Consider the following 18,843-nt stretch of genomic DNA (forward strand, 5'->3'; position numbering starts at 1 on the left):
TCCTTCCTTCCTTCCTTCCTTCCTTCCTCCTTCCTTCTTCCTTCCTTCCTTCCTTCCTTCCTTCCTTCCTTCCTTCCTTCCTTCCTTCCTTCCTAAATCTGACACCTAAATTATTTTTATTTTCAACCCAATAACCAAACCCCCATGACTTGCATTTTGGATTTTTTTTTTTATTTTTCTAGTAAATTAAACAAGATTTCACCTAGACCTATGAAGAAGAAGGTGAAGAAGAAAGAAACCTCCACCCTAAAACCTCCATATTGTTCTACATATTGCTCTATTTTAAAACCTTAAAGTCTAAATTTTTTTACCATGTGATATTACACATTTCTATTCAAAGTACACACCAGTGATCCTAGTTTTATCATTCAATCCTGGGAGCCTTCTCCAAGGCCTCAGGTTAAAAGCAGTGTTTCCTTGGGTGTCAGTGCCTGTCAGCACAGAAAGTCTAAAATTCTCATTTTCCAGAGTTCCAACACCTATGAATAGTTTTAATCAAGCCACCTTGAAGGTGAAGGAATTTAACAATATGGATGTAAAGCCATCCCTGCTGCCTCAGAATCCCAGAATGGTTTGGGCTGGAAAGGACCTTTGCACCCCCACCCACAAACCCAACCTCACTGCCCCTCTGGAGAGCTGGAGATGGGGTAAAAGGCGAGTTAAACTCTGTTTTACACCCCCAGCAAAGGTGTGGGAGTGAATATGTACAGATGACTCTTGAGAAATGCAGCCCTTGACACTGCTGGAAGCCCTGGCCTTTCCAAAGGTTGGTTTCCTAGAAGTGTGTGGCTCATTACCCTGGAGGAATCCCATCCTTGAAGGAGGGGCTGAGGTGCTGCTGCTCAAGTGTGATTTCCCAGGAAAGTCATGCACAGGGGAGCAGGAGCTTTGGGCCCTGTGTGGCTCAGTGCAGAGGAGGCTTGGGGTCACTGAAAAGCATCCTGAACATTTTGTAATCTTCAACAAATGAGAGTCAGGATGGTTTATGCCATGTCAACGTGTCTGTGAACAAATTCAGCAACTCTGTGACTTCCCTGCTTTTTTTAGAGGGATTCTTCCATTCTGGACTGTGCAGCAACTGCAATGTCATCCCTGCTCCCAGGTCAGGTTGGAGAAACATCATCCCCCAGCAGGGAGACCAGAGTGGTGGGGAAAAAATATCTGTGAATGGACAGAGGAAATGAAAGAGGTGAAATGAAAGGAGAAAGAATGTTTATGTGGTGCTCCCAGAGGTTCATCTGATAGATCACAGAATGGAATGTTTTGGGTTGGATGGGACCATAAAGATGATCCAGTTCCACCCCCTGACATGAACAGGGACACCTTCAACTATCCCAGGTTGCTCCAAGCCCCATCCAGCCTGGCCTTGGACACTTCCAGGGATGGAGCAGCCACAGCTCTCTGGGAAACCTGTGCCAGGACCTCCCCACCCTCATGCTTATCTCAAAGAGATATTGAAAGGACATCAGATATCAAAGAAATGCTCAGAGTCCTGTCTCTATGACTCCTAAGAAATAACATAGTCATCTAAAAAGTGCTTTCAATCCACAGAGGGTATAGTTCTAGAACACAATGAAATTTCAGGAAAAAATGTTTCAAGGAAAAAAAAAAAAAAAGAAATTTAAATTAGAAGCTGGGAAGCAAACCATTAGGTGATATAGGAACAAGTGAAGAGCCAGACACTGTCACTTTTCATGCCCAGCAGTTGTGGCCCATTGGGTGGGAGAAAGCAAATTCCACCCCCAGCTCTGGCCCCTGCATTACACAATGCCCTGACTGGCTCATTGGAAATTGATGACGTGCTTGATGATGTCATGGCTTGCACAACTGGGTTTTGTCCCTGATATTGACCTTTGAAGTTGTAGGCTGCTTTCCAGAGGGTTAGAAATGAGGTAACTAAGTAAATCAAAGTATCTAATTATTTCAGGTGTCTCCTCCAGGTAGCTGAATTTCTCTGTTCTTTAGAAGTGTCCAAGGCCAGGTTGGACAGGGTTTGGAGCAGCCTGGGATAGTGGAAGGTGTCCCTGCCCATGGCAGGAGTTGTTCTTTAAGGTTCATCCAACCCAAATCATCCCTTGATATGATATTTCAAGCCATCTTTTATGACTGAATGGACAAACTTTTTTGTTAGATTAGTGATACTTTTGTTTTTAGTGTTATTCCTCACTGTGTGCATCTGTGCAAGTGAAGATCTGCAGTGGTTGGCTCAAAGAGTGGGATTTAGACATCCATAATCACTGTGATTTCTCTTGGGGACAGTGGCAGCCAAGCAGAGACAGGAATTAAACTCTAACTTCTATGAGGAGACTGACCTGTGTAGAAGACAAATACTCAGATCTCAAAAAAATAAATATTAGTAGTTATGATCTATAGCAGAAGAAAGATTGCTAGCAGCAGAACAGAGGAATTCAAGACAACTGAGCCATGAGGAGGGAGAGAAGGACACTTGATGAAGCATCTTATTAAAGGCTTATTTGCAGCTGGTGCCAAACCAGACAAATATGAATAATTGTAATATGATTAGTTGCAAATACAGTCTGGAAAGCTTCTGGACTCCTAACATTGCCTTTCTCTGGGTTCTGAGATGGCATCTTTTGACCATATCCATATTGTGCAATTCTTGGCTTCCAGTGCAAGGTGACCTCACCAGGATGTCTGCTGGAATAGTTCCTAGCCAGGACTAATCATTGAAGCAGCCCAGGAGTTTTTGGCAAAGGGCTAGCAGAGGACAAAGCTGCCAGGGCTGTTCTGATAATTGAATATTGTGGATGATGAGTTTTCAGTGGTCACATCCTGAATCACTGCTCACACTCTGCTGCCTGAATTATCTGCAGCTTAATAAATTGTGATCTTGGATGTAGCAGGCACAAGGGATTGGCTACTACAGATGGGAACAAGAAGGTCAATGCCACACTGACCTGACTGATTATAGATATAAATATATATGAATCTATATATTGTGACTGAAGCATTAGCAGCTTCCTATCTAAGAAGAACCAGTGGAGTTACATGATTGTGTTTTTGATGATGATGGTGCCAAAATCAACACAATCTACCCAATACACCACAGGAGTAGACATTTAAATGAGGGAAGCATTTAGACCCTGCTCACTGTCTGATGAAGATGCTTCTGGTGTTTTAGTTTGTCATCAACTCCACAATAACTCTTAAAAATGAAGGCTTCTGTGTTATTCTGTAGGATAACATCCACACAGAAGTCTCAGTATTTTTCAGGAAAAGCAGCAGCACTAGGGCTGTGTGCCAGATCAGGGAACTCATCAGGACCAGAGAAGTACCAGTTTTCCTCCATAACCTACAGAAGATCCTGCCTTCCTCCTTCTTCTCAAACACTCATTATTATTCCTTCTCACCCTCCCCTCCACAGAGGAATTCCCCTTTAGCTTAGGGGCACAGAGGACAGTACATTCTCCCAGCTGGTGTTCAGTGCTGTCATTTAAATGTCTATTTAATGTTGACTTAGTGTCTGGGTTGCAAAATGAGGGCACAAGAATTTGAGCTGAAAGCAGCCAAGGGCAGGTAATAATTGACCAGGTTCTCAAACCTCAGCACAGCACCATCCCTGAACCTTAAATGTACAGGGGCCTCTCTTTGTGCCCTTTCAGTGACACTGGAGAATGTCTCACACACCAGGATTCATTAACTGATCTGATGTATTTTTCCTCATCTAAAAATTGTAGGAATTTCTTTAACAGGAGGCCTTGGTAGCTGTTGCCAAGTGCAGTGAGGTCTGGTGGAGAAGCAGAGGCAAAACCTGCCCTGTGCACCCATTTAGCCCATGGGAGATGGCAAAAACCACTCTAATCACAAGTGACCTGTGGGAATATTGTGTGCCAGAGCCAAGTGCATCTTTTAGGGGATGCCCACTAATAAATTTTCATGGATGAAACCACCTTGGCCCTCATTTTCCCATTCTCATTGTGCCCTTAGCAGGATGATGCCAAAGGGTGAAGACATGAAATCACAGAATGGTTTGGGTTGGAAAGGAACTTAAAGATCATCCACTTTCAACCCCCTGCCATGGGCAGGGACACCTTCCACTAGCCCAGGTTCCTCTAACCAAAAAAACCCAGCCTGGTTTTGAACAGTTCCAAGGGTGTTCCACCTTCCATTAGACCAGGCTGTTCCAGATGGAGCAACCTGGAGCCCTGGAAGGTGTCCCTGCCCATGGCAGAGATGGAACTGGATGATCTTTAAGATCCCTTCCAGCCCAAATCAGTCCATGATCTTGATTCTATAATAATGATTTGTGCCATCATTAGGAAAGCCAGGAGAATACTGGATTGTTTCAGCATGCATTTGGTTTTAATGGAACATAAGCACATGATTTCTTAGCTAACCATGTGCCTATGAGATTTTAAAGGCGTATTTATAGTTACAATTATAAAATGAAATTTTGTCACCATCCAAACAAATTTATCCTATTTTAAACAACCTTTCTCAAGAGCACAGTAGTTCTTAGACTTTTCATTAGCTGATAAGTCATATTTGAGAGAAAATACTGAGGCAAACCCCTCCTACACAGAATCATGTATGGGGCTTGCTGTGATTTTTTATGGGAGTAGTTTGTTACCCAGGTGTGAACAAGAGAAGAAAAACCCCTCTCTTGCAGAAGACTGAGAAATCAGCGTGAAATGCTGTTTGCAAAGCTTTCCTCTCTCAACATTTCAGAATTTCTTTGCAGCATCACCTTTGGAAAGGGGCTGATGGGGCAAAATTCAGGAAAACTGAATTACAAAATTCCCCAGCTCCTCTCTGCTTAGAGAGCTTATTTCTCTGGAATAGGTACTTGCAGGTCCTTGAATTCCCAGTTCAGGTATGGAAGTTAATGTTCAACAGAGATCTCCAGGACTTCATGCTGGCCCTGGGTTCTGTGGGATACAGTTCCATGCACACACTTCCACGTTCCAGCCCCAGGTCACTGCTGTGCTGCAGGAATTGTTCTGCTCCTTGCCTGTTTTATACAAGTTTTCCCTGGTTTCAAGCAACCAGTTTGCACCTGTCTTTGTTTTTGTTAGAAGTCAAAGTCATGGAATTTTCCTCTTGCTCTGAATGACATGTTTGGGTTGCCTGTGCTAGCAGGGCTCAAAGTGTTGGTCACTTTAATAGAATTGTGGAATCCTTGAAGGGTTTTGAAAGGACCTTAAAGCTCATCTCATTCCAAGCCCTGCCATGGGCAGGGAAATCTTCCATGGACCAGATTGTTCCAAGCCCCATCCTTGATTATTTCCAGGGTCACCCACCACCTCTCTGGGCAAACTGTGCCAGTGTTTTCCACCCTCATTGTTAAAATCTTCTTCCCTATTTCCTAGAGGGCTGTTCTCATTCTGCAAGAAGAGTTGTTCAGCAAAATCTGAGTGCTCTGGCAATCCATATCAATGAAATTTAAGTAATTTAACTCTAATAATAGATTGATTCTGTTCCAGAGGAGAGAAAGATTGAAGTGATGGAGATTATTCAAATACCAAAAAATAATCATAACCTTCTCCAGGGCCACACTCTGATTTTGGGAAAAACACCCCTGCTCCCTAACATGGATGTGTTATGGACAAGTACATCCACTTGCACAGCATTCCCACATTGTTCTGTCTGTGTGAAAGGCAGGTGAGAGGAATTCACATTTCAGTGGTTCTTGAGAAAAACAAAAGGGTTTTATTTTTTAATTTATTCATGCTGGTGTTGCAGGTCAGGCGTTTGCCTCTCTGTATCCCAAAAAAGAGAAAAGAGAGGGGCAAAAAGTCAAGTTTCTTCTGCATTAGAAATAGGGAAAGCTGGAGAGTTGCTGGCAAAGGAAAAGATCATTTTAAAGGCAAGGGCACAAAAAAAGAAAAAAAAAAAAGAGGGACAAAAAGGGATCACTTGGCATTTCTTGGTTAATTAGATTTTATGAGTGGAAATGGGAAATCAGTGTTTATCTTGCTGTTATTTGCTGCATAAACTCACCTTGTTACCTCTCTCTCAGCTGCTCAAGCTGCCCATTACTGTGCAAATTAAACATAAACCTCAGTAATGTTTTCATCCTTTGAACAATTCTTGGAACAAAAATGCCATTAACTCTGAGTTAAACATAATAAATGAGGTAATAAGGAAGCAAACCACTGAACCAGAATGTCAGAGGTAGGAACTGCAGAAAACCTGGGCTGTGACAGTGTTTAACCTGTTTATTAACCCAGGATTTGGTGAAGAAAACCTTCCCTGTATTGATCTTCTAAGAAAATTTGCAGCCATGGTGATCATGCTCTGAAGTGGAGCTCCAGAAGATGTTGCCCTTCCAAGCATTATGTCAAACACAATTCTTGTGGAATCAGCTCATTCTCCCAAAATTTCGATGCAATAAGAGGGGAAATATTTGGCATTGCAAACTTGTGCATGTATATGAAGAGGTTTATTTTCTTTAAAAGAAAACAAATATTAGTGAGTGTTAGAACTCTTAACTCCTGAGGTTTTCAATATGGACAAACTGGAAGTGAATGCAAAGAGGTCAGAATTGGCACCTTAAGACTGAAGATAAAGCAGTGGGAATGATGTGGGATGAAATGCCAGGCTGGATGGGGCTTGGAGCAACCTGTTCTAGTGAAAGTGTCCCTGCACAAGGCAGGAGCTTTGGAATGAGATGATCTTTAGGGTCCCTTCCACCCCAAACCATTCTGTGATCCAAGTGAGGACTGGAGGAGGGGGAGAGCTTTGTGTCAGCCCCCTGCAGTGGGTGAGGCTGTCCTGAGACCTGTTTAAAAAGTGACAAAGAACACTTGCATCACCTCAAGGATTTCCCAATGCTTTCCTCTGCCTTTGACATCATCCACCTGGCTGAAGGATGGGGAGATGGAGACAAAACATTGCATAAACTGATAAATCCAGAGTCAAAGCTGGGTCCCCACTCCAATGGTCACTGACTTCCCAGTCCCCCCAACCCATCCTGGTGCCTATGTTGGGAACAGGCTTCCAAAAGCCATGAAAATTTGGTGCAGCTCAGTCAGGCTTGGCTGATGGTCAGATTATATAACTGACACACAGAGTGGAAATTCACCCTTGGGGGATTGCAACACATTCACTGCCACCTGTAGAGATAAGGGGGAGGACCAGTCCCTCTCCTGAGAGTTCATGGCAGTTACTCATTGACTTGTCACACTTGCACAACCCCACGGGTCCTATAAATACCAGGTATGTCCCAGACCTTCCTCAAGCCAGTTCTAGCCAACATTGGTCTTCCAGGTGCTCTGCAGGACTTCACAGCCCACCAGCAGCTGACAGCCATGAAGATCCTCTACCTGCTCTTCGCTGTCTTCCTCCTCCTGTTCCAGGCTACTTCAGGTGAGAAGCAAAAATCCTATACAGAGCAAAAGGGTTTGTAAGCAGGAGAGTGTTAACAGCTGGGGAGAAAGCTACTATCAGCTGAAAGGCAAAATCTGAAAGGAAAATTGTGAAAGGCAAAATGTGATGCCAGGAGGGTGATGCAGCGGATGGGAGCATCAGTGCTCAGGATGCCCCACTCTTTTATAAAGGCAACACATGATTTGTTGGACATTTACCTCCCATCATTTTGGGCAGCAAGCTGATGTTTTTCCACTCCTGCCACGCCCCACAGGCTCTGCAGACCCTCTCTTTGCTGACACCGTGGAGTGCCGTGCCCAGGGGAAGTTCTGCCGCGCCGGGACGTGCCCACCCACCTTCGCTGCCACGGGGACATGCCACGGGGGGCTGCTGAACTGCTGCTCCAAGTGAGTGACCAAGCACCTGAGGGGCCTCACAGGGTCCCCCTGTTTTATTGGATAACCCCCCTGTTTCTTTGAATAATCAGCAAAACTGCAGGGGGGCTTGCACGGTTAAAGTTTCTGAGAATTCGGTGTTTTTCCGCTTTATTTGGAATTTTTATGGGAAAAGAAAGGAAGGTTTTTTTCAATGAATGATTAGGAAATTGCTTCACAGTATTTATACCCATCAGGGGAAAGGTTTTATTGTCCCTCTGTTTTTATTTTAAAATTTACCTAGAAAATGTACTTTTAACTGGAGATAAGTGTTCACCGAACTCTGCTTCTCAACCTCTGCCCATCTCTCCTTCCTCCCACCACTGCACAGCTCTTAGAAAGGTGAAGAGGAGTGAATTTGTCAGTGAGACTCGGGTGTTCATTTCACTTTTGACCTTGGAAACCACTTTCTAATAATGTCTGGAGTTTCCCTGATAGCCAGATTTTTTTTCTTTCCTTAATGTCTTGAAGATGCTCTTGAGGAATGCTTAAATTAAAACATATTCTCCAGCTACTTAATTCTTAGAATAACTTTGTTCCATTAATGGCCATGAGATGATCCCTGCCAGCTTCAGTGACATTCACAGCCCCCAAAATTCAGTGCCAGATCAGGAGAGGTTCCTATACCTTTGATGAGGAGATTTGTGTGATGATATAATTCATCCCAGCCATGATGTTCAGGCAGATCCCCAGCCACTGATGTGACTGGACAGATCTTGGCTCAAAATAAATGGAGAGCTCAGATCTGTGATGTCTGGACTTTCCAGAACTCATTATTCTGTGATTCCATTATTTATGGAATTGCCAGGGTTTAGAGGTTCTCAGAAACTGAAGAAATCTGATGAGATGGTTCTAGAAAAAGGTTTTATACATTTATTCAGCAAATGGAGATCCTCAGTGGTTTCAGGAAACCCAAGTAATTCCAATAAAAGGACAGGTTTGTTGGCAGGAGAATAAAATGCTAATAAAATGCTAAGGATGCATTTAGGAATTCAGGAAAGTAAAAGGAACAGAAGGAACCTGATATTAGATGATTTTACAAGGGAGTGATGTGATCCCTGTTTTTGTGACCACTCATCCTCCTTGGGAAGCAATTTCCACTGATAGCAAATGGACTGGTAGGAGCAGAGGGAACATCTCCAACATTGATTTCTGTCAGAACATCTGCTAGACCTGAACAAAAGAAAACTGAGCCTGGGAAAGGAACAAAACCTCTCAGGTTTGGTTTCAGGTGTAATTTTCCTACAGAAACACTCTTTCTTGGAAAAATGTACCTGATACTGATGGATGTTAGTGTTCAGAATTCAAGTTCTTATATTGACTGTTTGATTTTCAGCTGAGCTGACCAATAAAAGAGTAGAAGTTAAAACCAACAGGGTATTCTGAAGTACGATATAAGTATTTTTTTCAATCTCAGGTCATTACAAGTGGCCATATGACTGATTTGCCATTGGCCACAGTTCTTATACACTGGTTATCACAGAATCACAGAATAATGAGGTTGGAACAGACCCCTAAGAGCATCGAGTCCAACCTGTATCTTACCTGCAGACCTGGACACCCAGCACACCCAGAGATGGAGGTTTTTGAATCTGCAGGCTGAACCCACCCTGCAGGTTCATTTTGAAAGGCAATTAGAAGCTGTTGAGGATTTTAGAGAATGAGTGGAGGTGGCACTGCAGCTCAATAACAAGACCCTTCTTATCCTTGCAGGATTTTGGCAGAGTAAGAAGAAAAGGCTTTCCTGGATCTGAGCCCTTGTACCAGCAACATTTCCACTGCCTTGAGGAGCTGATTTCCATGGATTCCTCCTCTATCTAAAGCCTCCTGCAAATGAGCATTAAAAGAAGCTTCCAGAGGGCATGTCCTGTTAACACACTGCTTCTGGAGATGCGGGTTTTTCCTCACTGAAGTCACTCCCTTTTTGCTTTTAATACTCAAGCCACTTTGGCTCCTTGGCCACCTATTGCAGCCTACCTCACAGGGGTGTTTGGAGGTTCAATCACTTCAGGTTCATGCAGCTCTTGGAAGATGTGAAGCAATATATATATTATTATTTTATTCACACGTGAAAATAAAGATCTTCTTAAAACAAAACCCGTGAGCTTTGTTGTTACTTACAGGAATTTGCTTTGCACTCAAGGCTCTGAGTAGTTCAGTATTTTTTAAACAAGTGAGTCTGTGCAGTCTCACATATTCCCAAGGGATTTGGGAAAGGGAATTTGGGAAAGGGAAAGAGCAACCAGTTTTGGTGATGGTAATAAAGCATTTAGGATGACAGGAATGAAAGCTGAGTGGGAAGAACTGAACAGGCAACTCTTGAGAACAATTGTATGACCATATGACAACCAGTAAACACCTGTAGTATTTCAAATTTACATATATATATATGTACACATACATATATATACTACATTATACATTATACACAATACATTTTACACAAAATATAATATAATATAATATAATATAATATAATATAATATAATATAATATAATATAATATAATATAATATAATATAATATAATATAATAATATAATATAATATATAATATAATATAATATAATATAATATAATATAATATAATATAATATAATATAATATAATATAATATAATATAATATAATATAATATAATATAATATAATATAATATAAGCATTAAAAAATGCACACACAGACACCCCTTAATTTATTAACACAATGATGGGGTCTGAACTATCCCTCCACAGAGACAAGATTTTGGGTGATGTATAGACTGGGTTTTAAAACATCAGACCTGTTTTCAACAACAATCACAAAATTCAATATTTAAAGAAAAAGAGCACATTGTAGCAAGGACATTTCACTGCCCATAACCTGGTCATGATGGAATTTTTCTTCCCAAATCACTCTTACTTGTGGTGGATTCCTGTTCTTCTAGGGATGGCTGGACACCTGCCTGCCCATGGAAGTGGTGAATAAATTCCTTGTTCTGCTTTGCTTGCACAGCTTTTGCTTTAGCTATTAATCTATCTCAATTCAGAAGGTTTTTCACTTTCACTCTTCTGATTTTCTCCTCATTCCACCAGGGCAGAAGAGAACAAGGGGTTCTTGAAGCTGAATTTCCAGCTAGGGTTAAATCACACCATCCTGAAGAAAATCTCTGATATTAAATCTGGATAAATTCAGAACAGGCTCAGATTTCCCTGCTAGCCCAGTGAAACACATCTCTGCTGCATAAATCACAGAGGTGTTGTTCCAAACAGGATTATCTCCATTTCAGTCTCTGGATGATGGACCTTGTGTCTATCAAGGTCTGGCTTTTTGGCCCAGCAGCCACCCTCACTCCAGGCTCTTTTTTCCAATTATGCCCAATTTCTGTGGAGCTCTTGAGTGTCCATCTCACCTCTGCACTCCCCATGAGCCTGAGTGGAACCTTGGTCTCCTCTGGGGGAGATCTGCAGGGATCTGCTTCTCCCATCCCAGTTCCCTGCCCTGTTTCCCTCCTGCAGTGACTACTGGGAGTTCTTCCCAAGGATTTCCTCATTCCATGTCTATTAAGAACTTGTCTCCTAGCACACCACTGGTGTTTTCCCTGGGTTGGAAGGGCAGCAGCTGGAACCAAAATCTTTGATAGTGTTCCAGCTATGGGAGAAAAGAGTTGTTTTGCTTGATATTCCCCTTCCAAACCTGATGCAGGACCTCAGAAAAACTCATCATCCTTGATGACCTGAAGAACAGGTCAGTTTTCAAAATGCTGGTTGGAACAAGGCTGTGCAAAAATCTGCTATCAGTGATTCAACCCCTTCCTTGCTCTGCTCCATGGCCAGAACACAGACTGGAGATGGTCCCATGACTACCTTGGACAGGCACTTCAGCCACTAACACTTCAGTTTCCCCACTGAAAATCAGTTTTGTGCATGAGCAACTTTTATTGAGTGTCCTGTCAAGGAGAACGAACATTGTGTGCCCTCTGCCCACTGCAGACATTTGTCCCTCTCTCTGTCACCTGTTCCATGCCCTTAACTTTGGGACAGAGGAACTTCTTGCTTCTGCCTGCTTATTTACTGCTAGAACAGAGGAGACTATCACTAAATTAATTCTCCCCTTCTAATCAGGATGCTCATCAGTTGTAGTTAAAAGCAGGGAAACTCCTTTAGAGCCAAAGATATTTGCATTGGTTTCCCCACAGTCCAATATACACAGCACAGGAAGTGATTTCCCAAGGTGTAAAGGCAAATTTCTCAAGCTCTCTGAAGAATCTGTAAGCCAAACAGATGAATTTGCTTTTTCTGAGTGACAAAATGATTTTACTTCAAAAGGACATGGTCCCATGCAAAACCCACCACCCACTGCTTGGCTGCCAGGTCAAATGTTAACTTTAACAGACACCTCAAGATCCTGTCAGCCACAGCCTCAGTGTTTTCTCTGTTCACTGGAGGCTGTTTGGAGCATCTTTTCCTGGTCCTCAAGAAGAAGGAAGTGCAGCACCATGTCCAAGCTCCTTTTCCCTGGTGCCAAGCAGTGTTCAAGGGGATTATTATCAGCCCAGGTACATTTATGTTACCATGCATTGCTGCCACTCTCCAGCTGGAGCTGGGGGAGGGAGTTGAGGAGGCTGGAGCCATTCCCCCTTTCCTTCCCTCTCCCTGATGTTGTTTGGTTCCAAAGAGCACTGAACCATCAGTGACATCATGGCCCAATCCCAGCAGGGTTTGCTTCCCAAATTAAACATCCCTGCCCCTGAGACAGGCAGGAGAGGGCTTTTGCAAGGAGTAGAAGAGCTTTTCCATTTTCACTTTTCACTTTTCCATTAAATCCTGTTATTTCTACAAGTAAGCTTCACCCTCTGGTGCTCTTGGCACCAAATTCGTCAGGTTATCTTAAATGAGCAAAGCAGCTAATAGTTGCTAAAAGGTTATTTATTGCAGAAGCACATCAGTCTCAAAGGCACAGTCACAGACATCAAATTCCATGCTAAGTTTTGGTATAAAATCCCAAACAGAAGTAGAAGCTGTTCTTGTCACAGGTCCCATGAAGCTGATGGTGCTGCAGCAGCTCCTCTCTTCTTGGGTGTTGACTGGTGAGCAAAATCAAAAAAAAAAAAAAAAAAAAAAAATTAAAAAAAAAAAAGGAATGGCAGGAAAAGCAGAAACTCTCCCTAATACAAACTCTTATATAGAATCTTCCCAACAAGCCAAGACACAAGCTTGGACCACCACTCCTTAACCTATTAGAATACTTGTTTCTTAGCACACCAGGCTATGTATAAGACTACACATGCAACCTATCTTGTTTTATCTGAAAAATGTAAGCAATATTCTTACTATAGTTCTCTTATGTCTAAGTCTTATCTACAACTGTGGGCCTGAAGCCTCTATTGAAAATCAGTATGTTTTTCAACCTTAACTAGAACTTGCACTTCCACTTTGGTATCTAAATCTTTTACTTACTAAAAGGTAGAGTTCATACTAAAACTTACTGACTTACTTATCCTAAAACTTAAACTTACACCTCTACCTTATATGTGAGTTGTTTAATATACTTCATATACTTTTAATATACTTCAATCCCTGCACTCTGATTTCTCTCTAAAGAATTCAGACTCACTGACTCCAACAGTTTCCTTGCAGCTGGCTGTGTTTTAAGATCACAGATTGCACTTTTTTTCCTTCTTCTTGTCTTTCCAGAAGTGAAGCTGAGGGTGCAGGTGGATGAGCTGCCTGTCTGAAGCCTTGGGCAGGTGCTCAGAGTGGTTTGGGTTGTGTCAATGTCCTCGATGACAAATTAGGAATCAGGAGATGGTCAGTGTTCCCTATGACTCCCTTAAAAAAATTCCAGGCACATACAAACAAAGAGTGATTTAATATAAATGACTGACTCCTTGAAATTTCTATATCCAGGAGAGGAATGGAGGAGAGGCAACAGCTCATTTTAGAGTTTGTGCCCCTGGCTCAACAATGCAGTCAGAGCTCACCCCTGCTCTTGCTCTCCATCATTTCAGTTTGCTGGTCTCACTGAAGCAGTAAATAATTAATCACCCTCATGACTTTGTTTCACTGATGATTTTTGGTTTGTCCTGTTTGCCTGAAACAAAGTCACTTGAAGTTCCCAGATGTCTCAGGAGTGGCATTTGTTAGAGACAAGCACAAGAGTTAAGAGACCTTTACAGAGCTCTGTTAACTCTTCCACTGGTCCATTTTAGGTATAGCTGCACCTTCACACGCATGAAAAAAAGGATTAGATTTTATTTTCAGATACAGAAATAAGTTACAAGGTGATAAGAGAGGTGGAGACACCACACAGAAGTGGATTTGATATGTTGAATCTGTGAAATCAGAGAGATGTGAGTCTTCATAGCCACATAAAGCAAGGGAAAATGTGTTTAAATCAAGATCATATGTGCAAGAATGAATAATTTTAGACACTCCATGCAGACCAGATTTGGGAAGAAGGTTCAGACTATGATATTAATGTTTTCAGGACAGATCTTGGGGGTTGCTGTAGGGAATTAGGATCAGTCTCCTATGACAGCATGGTACAACACACAGCAGTGTCCCTTCCAGTCCTGTCTGTTTAATGACTTCTGCAATACAAATCCATGGCTAAGGTCACAAATAAAAGGTACAGAGAGTGACTGAGCTGTGAACCACTCAAAAACTCCTAGGGGACTGGAGCAACTACCACATCTGCAGTTTCATAGCCAGGAAGGGGGATATCCATGACCCTTTCAGCCCTACTCTGTTTCCTTCTGTTGCAGCCCTACAGCTCCAACCCAAGCAAGGACTAAATCTCTGATCCTTTCCTGCATTCATCTTCATCATCACAGAATAGTTTGGGTTGGAAGAACCTTACAGATTATCCCATTCCAAGCCCCTGCCTGGATAGGAATATTTTTCACTATCCCAGGTTGCACCAAGCCCTGTCTAACCTTGAACACTTCCAGGGATGGGTCAGCCACAGCTTCTCTGGACAACCTGTTCCATTGTCTCACCACCCTGACAGTGAAGGATTCTTTCCAAATATCTCATCAAACCCTGCTCTCTTTCAGCTTGAAGCCATTGCCCCTTGCTCTGTCACTCCATGCTCTTGTCTCCAGAGACGAGTTCTCTCCTTTGCTCACCCAGCCTGGTGGCTGAGGGGGAGGAGAAGCTGTCACAAGACCGTGGCCAAGAGCCACAGGGCACCATCAGTTCTGCATGGTTTAGCACCCTGTGGATCCCAGGAACCCACCTCCCTGGTGCTCCAATCCCATGCCCTCCCTGGGTGCAGCCCCCCAGCTGGCACGGGCTGGTTTGGCTGCTCGGGTCAGCCCGACGTGGCCGTGGCTCAGGTCGGGCATCTCCTAATGGGAGAGGTTGCAACACCTCCCTACATCACCAATCTCCATGGGGACAGGGCAGTGAACTCTCTGTTCTCCACTCCTCCACCCACCCTGTGTCCCAGAGCCTTTATAAGCAGAGGCAGTGCCTGTGCTCGGTCTCGGACAGCTGCTGTTCACTCTGGTGCTGTCTCCATCCCTCCAAAAGCTGCCAGTCATGAGAATCCTGTTCTTCCTCGTTGCTGTTCTCTTCTTCCTCTTCCAGGCTGCTCCAGGTAAGGCTGGGAAGAGATGAGATGGAGGTTGAAAGGGTGAAGGTGCAGAGAAGCTCATTAGATCCCAGTGCTGAGGGTCAGGTTTCCTCTCTGCTGCAGGAATCCACAACTTTCCTATTAGAATTCCTCTTCCCTGGTCACAGTCCTAATTTTCAAGCTATCATTTCAAGGTTCTTGATAGTCATACTGATGATTTGTTTCTAGCACATGATGATAAGAAGGGGGAAAAAAGATGGTCCTGTATGGATCTTGGTGCCAGAAAAGGTTTTGGGGCAGCTCATCTTGAGTGTCTTCATGTGGTAGGTACAGAACACCCAGGGGATGAGGCACAGCCAGTGCTGGTTCATGAAAAGCTGATCCTGCTTGACCAATTTGATCTCCTCTATGACAAGTTGTCCCATTTAGTGGGTTAGATATCTAGCTGGATTCTGCCAAATCCCTGACATCATTTCCCACAGAGTTTTCCTGAAGAGACTGGCTGCTCCTGGCTTGGATGGGTGCTACTCACTGGGTTAAAAACTATCAGGATGGCCAGGACCAGAGAGGAGTGGGGAATGGAGTTAAATCCAGCTGAGGCTCCCCAGGGCTGGTCCTGTTTAATATCTTCATGAATGACCCAGATAAGGGGATTGAGGGGAAGCTCAGCAAATTTGCAGATTGTTTGGCAGGAGTTTGATCTGCTGGAGGGCAGGAAGGCTCCTGCAGAGGGGTCTGGGCAGGCTGGATCCATGGGATGAGGCAAATTTGTTTGAGATTCAACAAACCAAGTGCTTGTTGAACCTCACACAATTATTTGTGTCCACAACAACCCCTGCAGCTCCAGGCTGGGGCAGAGCTGTGTGGATGTGGCACTTGGTGGCCCTGGCACTGCTGGGGAATTGTTGGACTTGATGGTCACAGAGGATCCAAGGACTCTTTTCCAACCTTTACAACCTCAACAATTTCCTGATGATTTTATTGGGACAATTCTTAGAATAATACAAAAAATATAACCTGACAACATAAGAGCTTTCTCTTCTCACATTCTCACCCACATGTCCTGACTGTGTATTCAAAATTAGGAGGCCTCATCTGTTTTTGGGAAAAATGTTATCCTGACTGCCAGTTTTTGCCTGAACTCTCTATTAACCAAGTGCATTAAGTGTGTTTGGAGCTCATCTATCATTCCAAGCTATTTGGGTGCCCTTGAAGCAGCTGAGGTTCTCAATTTGATTTGCAGTAGTCTCAAATTTGTACCAGCTTTCTTATCAGACATTTAATGTCTGTCTACTCAAAGAAAAAATGTAGAACCATTGAGACAAAATCCATACTACATGTTTTGAGATTGCTTCCTTGGTCTTTTCCTACTTCAAGCACCACAAAATGTATTATTTGTCTCAAAAAAAACACTGTGACCCCTGAGATGGGGTCTGGTACAATTCCAGTAGAATCCCTGCTGGGGAAAGGGCCAGCAGTTATCTTCTATCTCTTTGTAAAAATTATATGTATTAAACACTATAGGGCTTTTTAATTTAAGAGATAAGGGAATGGTAGCTTAAAAATCAGCTGAGTGACACAAAAAAACAGGCAATCCTTGAATAATATGTGATTAAGAGAAAGGACTCAAGAACCACTGGGACAAAGGGGTTGAAAGGTGGTAGATTTAGAACAAAACTGTGATGCCTTTCAAATTAGGGATAGAATCCAACTCGATGGCAACACCTTAACACAGTGCCAGGTAAATCTCATGCCTCAAGTCTCTGCCAGGACAAACAAAGATGAGTTTTCCCCATTCTTTTTCAGCTTACAGCCAGGAAACCTCTGACACCCTGGCGTGCCGGCAGAGCCGGGGCTCCTGCTCCTTCGTGCCCTGCTCTGCTCCCCTGGTGGACATTGGGACCTGCCGGGGAGGGAAGCTAAGATGCTGCAAATGGTAAGAGATGTTCCTCCAGGGAAGTGCTGCTGCACCAAAAGCAAGTAGAATCACTGGGCTTTGCCTCCTTTTAGCATCAGAGCTATGATCAGCCTCCCCCTACAACCTCCAAAAAGTCCCTGCTGGTTTCTGGGGTTTGTGTGCACTGAAAACAAGGCAGAGCCTTTGTGGTGTTGGAATATTCCAGAGAAAAAGAGAGACTGTTTGCAAGAGTGACAGGGCAAGAGGCAATGGATTCAATCTGGCACAGAGTAGATCTGGATTGGATATTGGGCAGGAAGCCCTGGCACAGGGTGCCCAGAGAAGCTGTGGCTGCCCCTGGATCCCTGGAAATGCTCAAGGCCAAGTTGGATGAGGCTTGGAGCAAGCTGGGACAGTGGAAGGTGTCCCTGATGTTCTGGGGCATCAGCAGCCACAAATGAGTAGCTATGGTGTGTGCTGAGAGGTGACAGCCCCATCCTGTATTTTATTGGATTGTCTTATGGCCAGAAACACAGTCCAGCTCACAAGAGTCTCCAGCTGCCCTTTCCCTCATGTGCTCCCTGATCTCCAGCAGTCTGAGGTGTTGAGGTACAATTTATTTGTTTGGTGGATGTGCTAAGCACCTGACTTTTCTCTGCAGGACTCCCAGCTCTTAAACCTGACACCTCACTGACCACTCAGACAAGAGCCCTGGACATCTGAGACATCCATCATCTTTTGACATCGATGGATCCTGTCCTCAGTGCCCTGGGGAGCCTTTCCCATGGGGGTGGAGGCCCTCAGGAGCACAAGAGTATCTGAGGAGGAGTTCTTGTTCATTAAAGATATTTGCAGTTTCAATTCTAATAAAAGCAAATTCTTGTGAAACTGTGTTGCTTGTACTTGCTCGTGTATGTCAGGGTGGCTTGTGTTGTTTTTATTGCCTATAAAATCAGCCTGTAAATGAATTTTATTTAGCTACATTAGGTCCATGTGTCATCAAGTCCTGTTAAATCACCCTGTGTTGCAGTGATTTGTGTGGCAACATTTATATGAATAATAGGAAAAGCATCAGAACCCATTCCAGCTTCAATTCCAGCCCAGAGCTGGGATTCAGGAGACAGGCTCACTCCTCTGCTCCTCTCCAGGGCTGCATCTGCCAGCCCAGACTGAAATGTTTGAAATACAGAAAAACCCCAGGGTTTCTGCATGAGCACACTCACAAGATTCTGCTCTGCTGTCTCTATTTAGTGTAGATCAGCATCACATCCATGGAATTTAATTTCTCTGGATCCTAGACTGGTTGAGCTGTTTTTCCCTGTGCTGCTCTGGCTGGAGGCAGTGGGCTGTGTGTATATCAGCCTGGATTCTCATCACCAAGACTCATCCCCTCCTTCCCTTCCCCATCCCTAACATCCCCAATGCAAAGGTCACAAGGATTTGGGACAAGGGGTGACTCAAAGTGTCCATGCTCTGCATGCCAGGAGCTGCTGGATGGCTCCAGGGTTCCACAGCTGCTCAACTTGATCAGTTTGTGTCAACTCTGCACTGCCTAATCACACTGAGTTTGGAGAGCCACAGGATCATGGAATGGTTTGGAGAGTCACAGGGTCATGGAATTGTTTGGCT

At 43.6% G+C, this 18,843-nt stretch overlaps 2 protein-coding genes across 3 annotated transcripts in view; both read left to right on the plus strand.

Annotated features, from left to right (window-relative positions):
* The window catches only part of LOC306798267 (gallinacin-9), a gene marked incomplete at its 3' end in the record, with an annotated part of 229,457 nt that extends 212,200 nt beyond the window's left edge, over window positions 1-17,257 (plus strand). Inside the window, exons 2-3 of the mRNA XM_079298243.1 lie at window positions 15,236-15,341; window positions 17,124-17,257. Coding sequence (XP_079154369.1) covers window positions 15,284-15,341; window positions 17,124-17,257 — 192 coding nt within the window. The 5' untranslated portion in view covers window positions 15,236-15,283. The remainder of the gene's footprint in view (window positions 1-15,235; window positions 15,342-17,123) is intronic.
* Window positions 7,167-9,860, plus strand: LOC306798839 (gallinacin-10-like). Of its 2 annotated transcripts, XM_079299161.1 has the most exons (4): window positions 7,167-7,329; window positions 7,604-7,674; window positions 7,705-7,736; window positions 9,477-9,860. In XM_079299161.1, exons 1-4 carry the CDS (start codon window positions 7,182-7,184, stop codon window positions 9,490-9,492), a joined length of 267 nt encoding a protein of 88 aa, XP_079155287.1. In that variant the 5' UTR covers window positions 7,167-7,181; the 3' UTR covers window positions 9,493-9,860. The 2 variants fall into 2 exon arrangements, with proteins under 2 accessions (XP_079155287.1, XP_079155286.1); XM_079299160.1 differs by having other exon boundaries at window positions 7,604-7,736.
* Window positions 17,258-18,843: the final 1,586 nt, after the last annotated feature.

This window comes from Erithacus rubecula, assembly GCF_903797595.1.
Source record: "Erithacus rubecula genome assembly, chromosome: 2".
NCBI classification, from domain to species: domain Eukaryota; kingdom Metazoa; phylum Chordata; class Aves; order Passeriformes; family Muscicapidae; genus Erithacus; species Erithacus rubecula.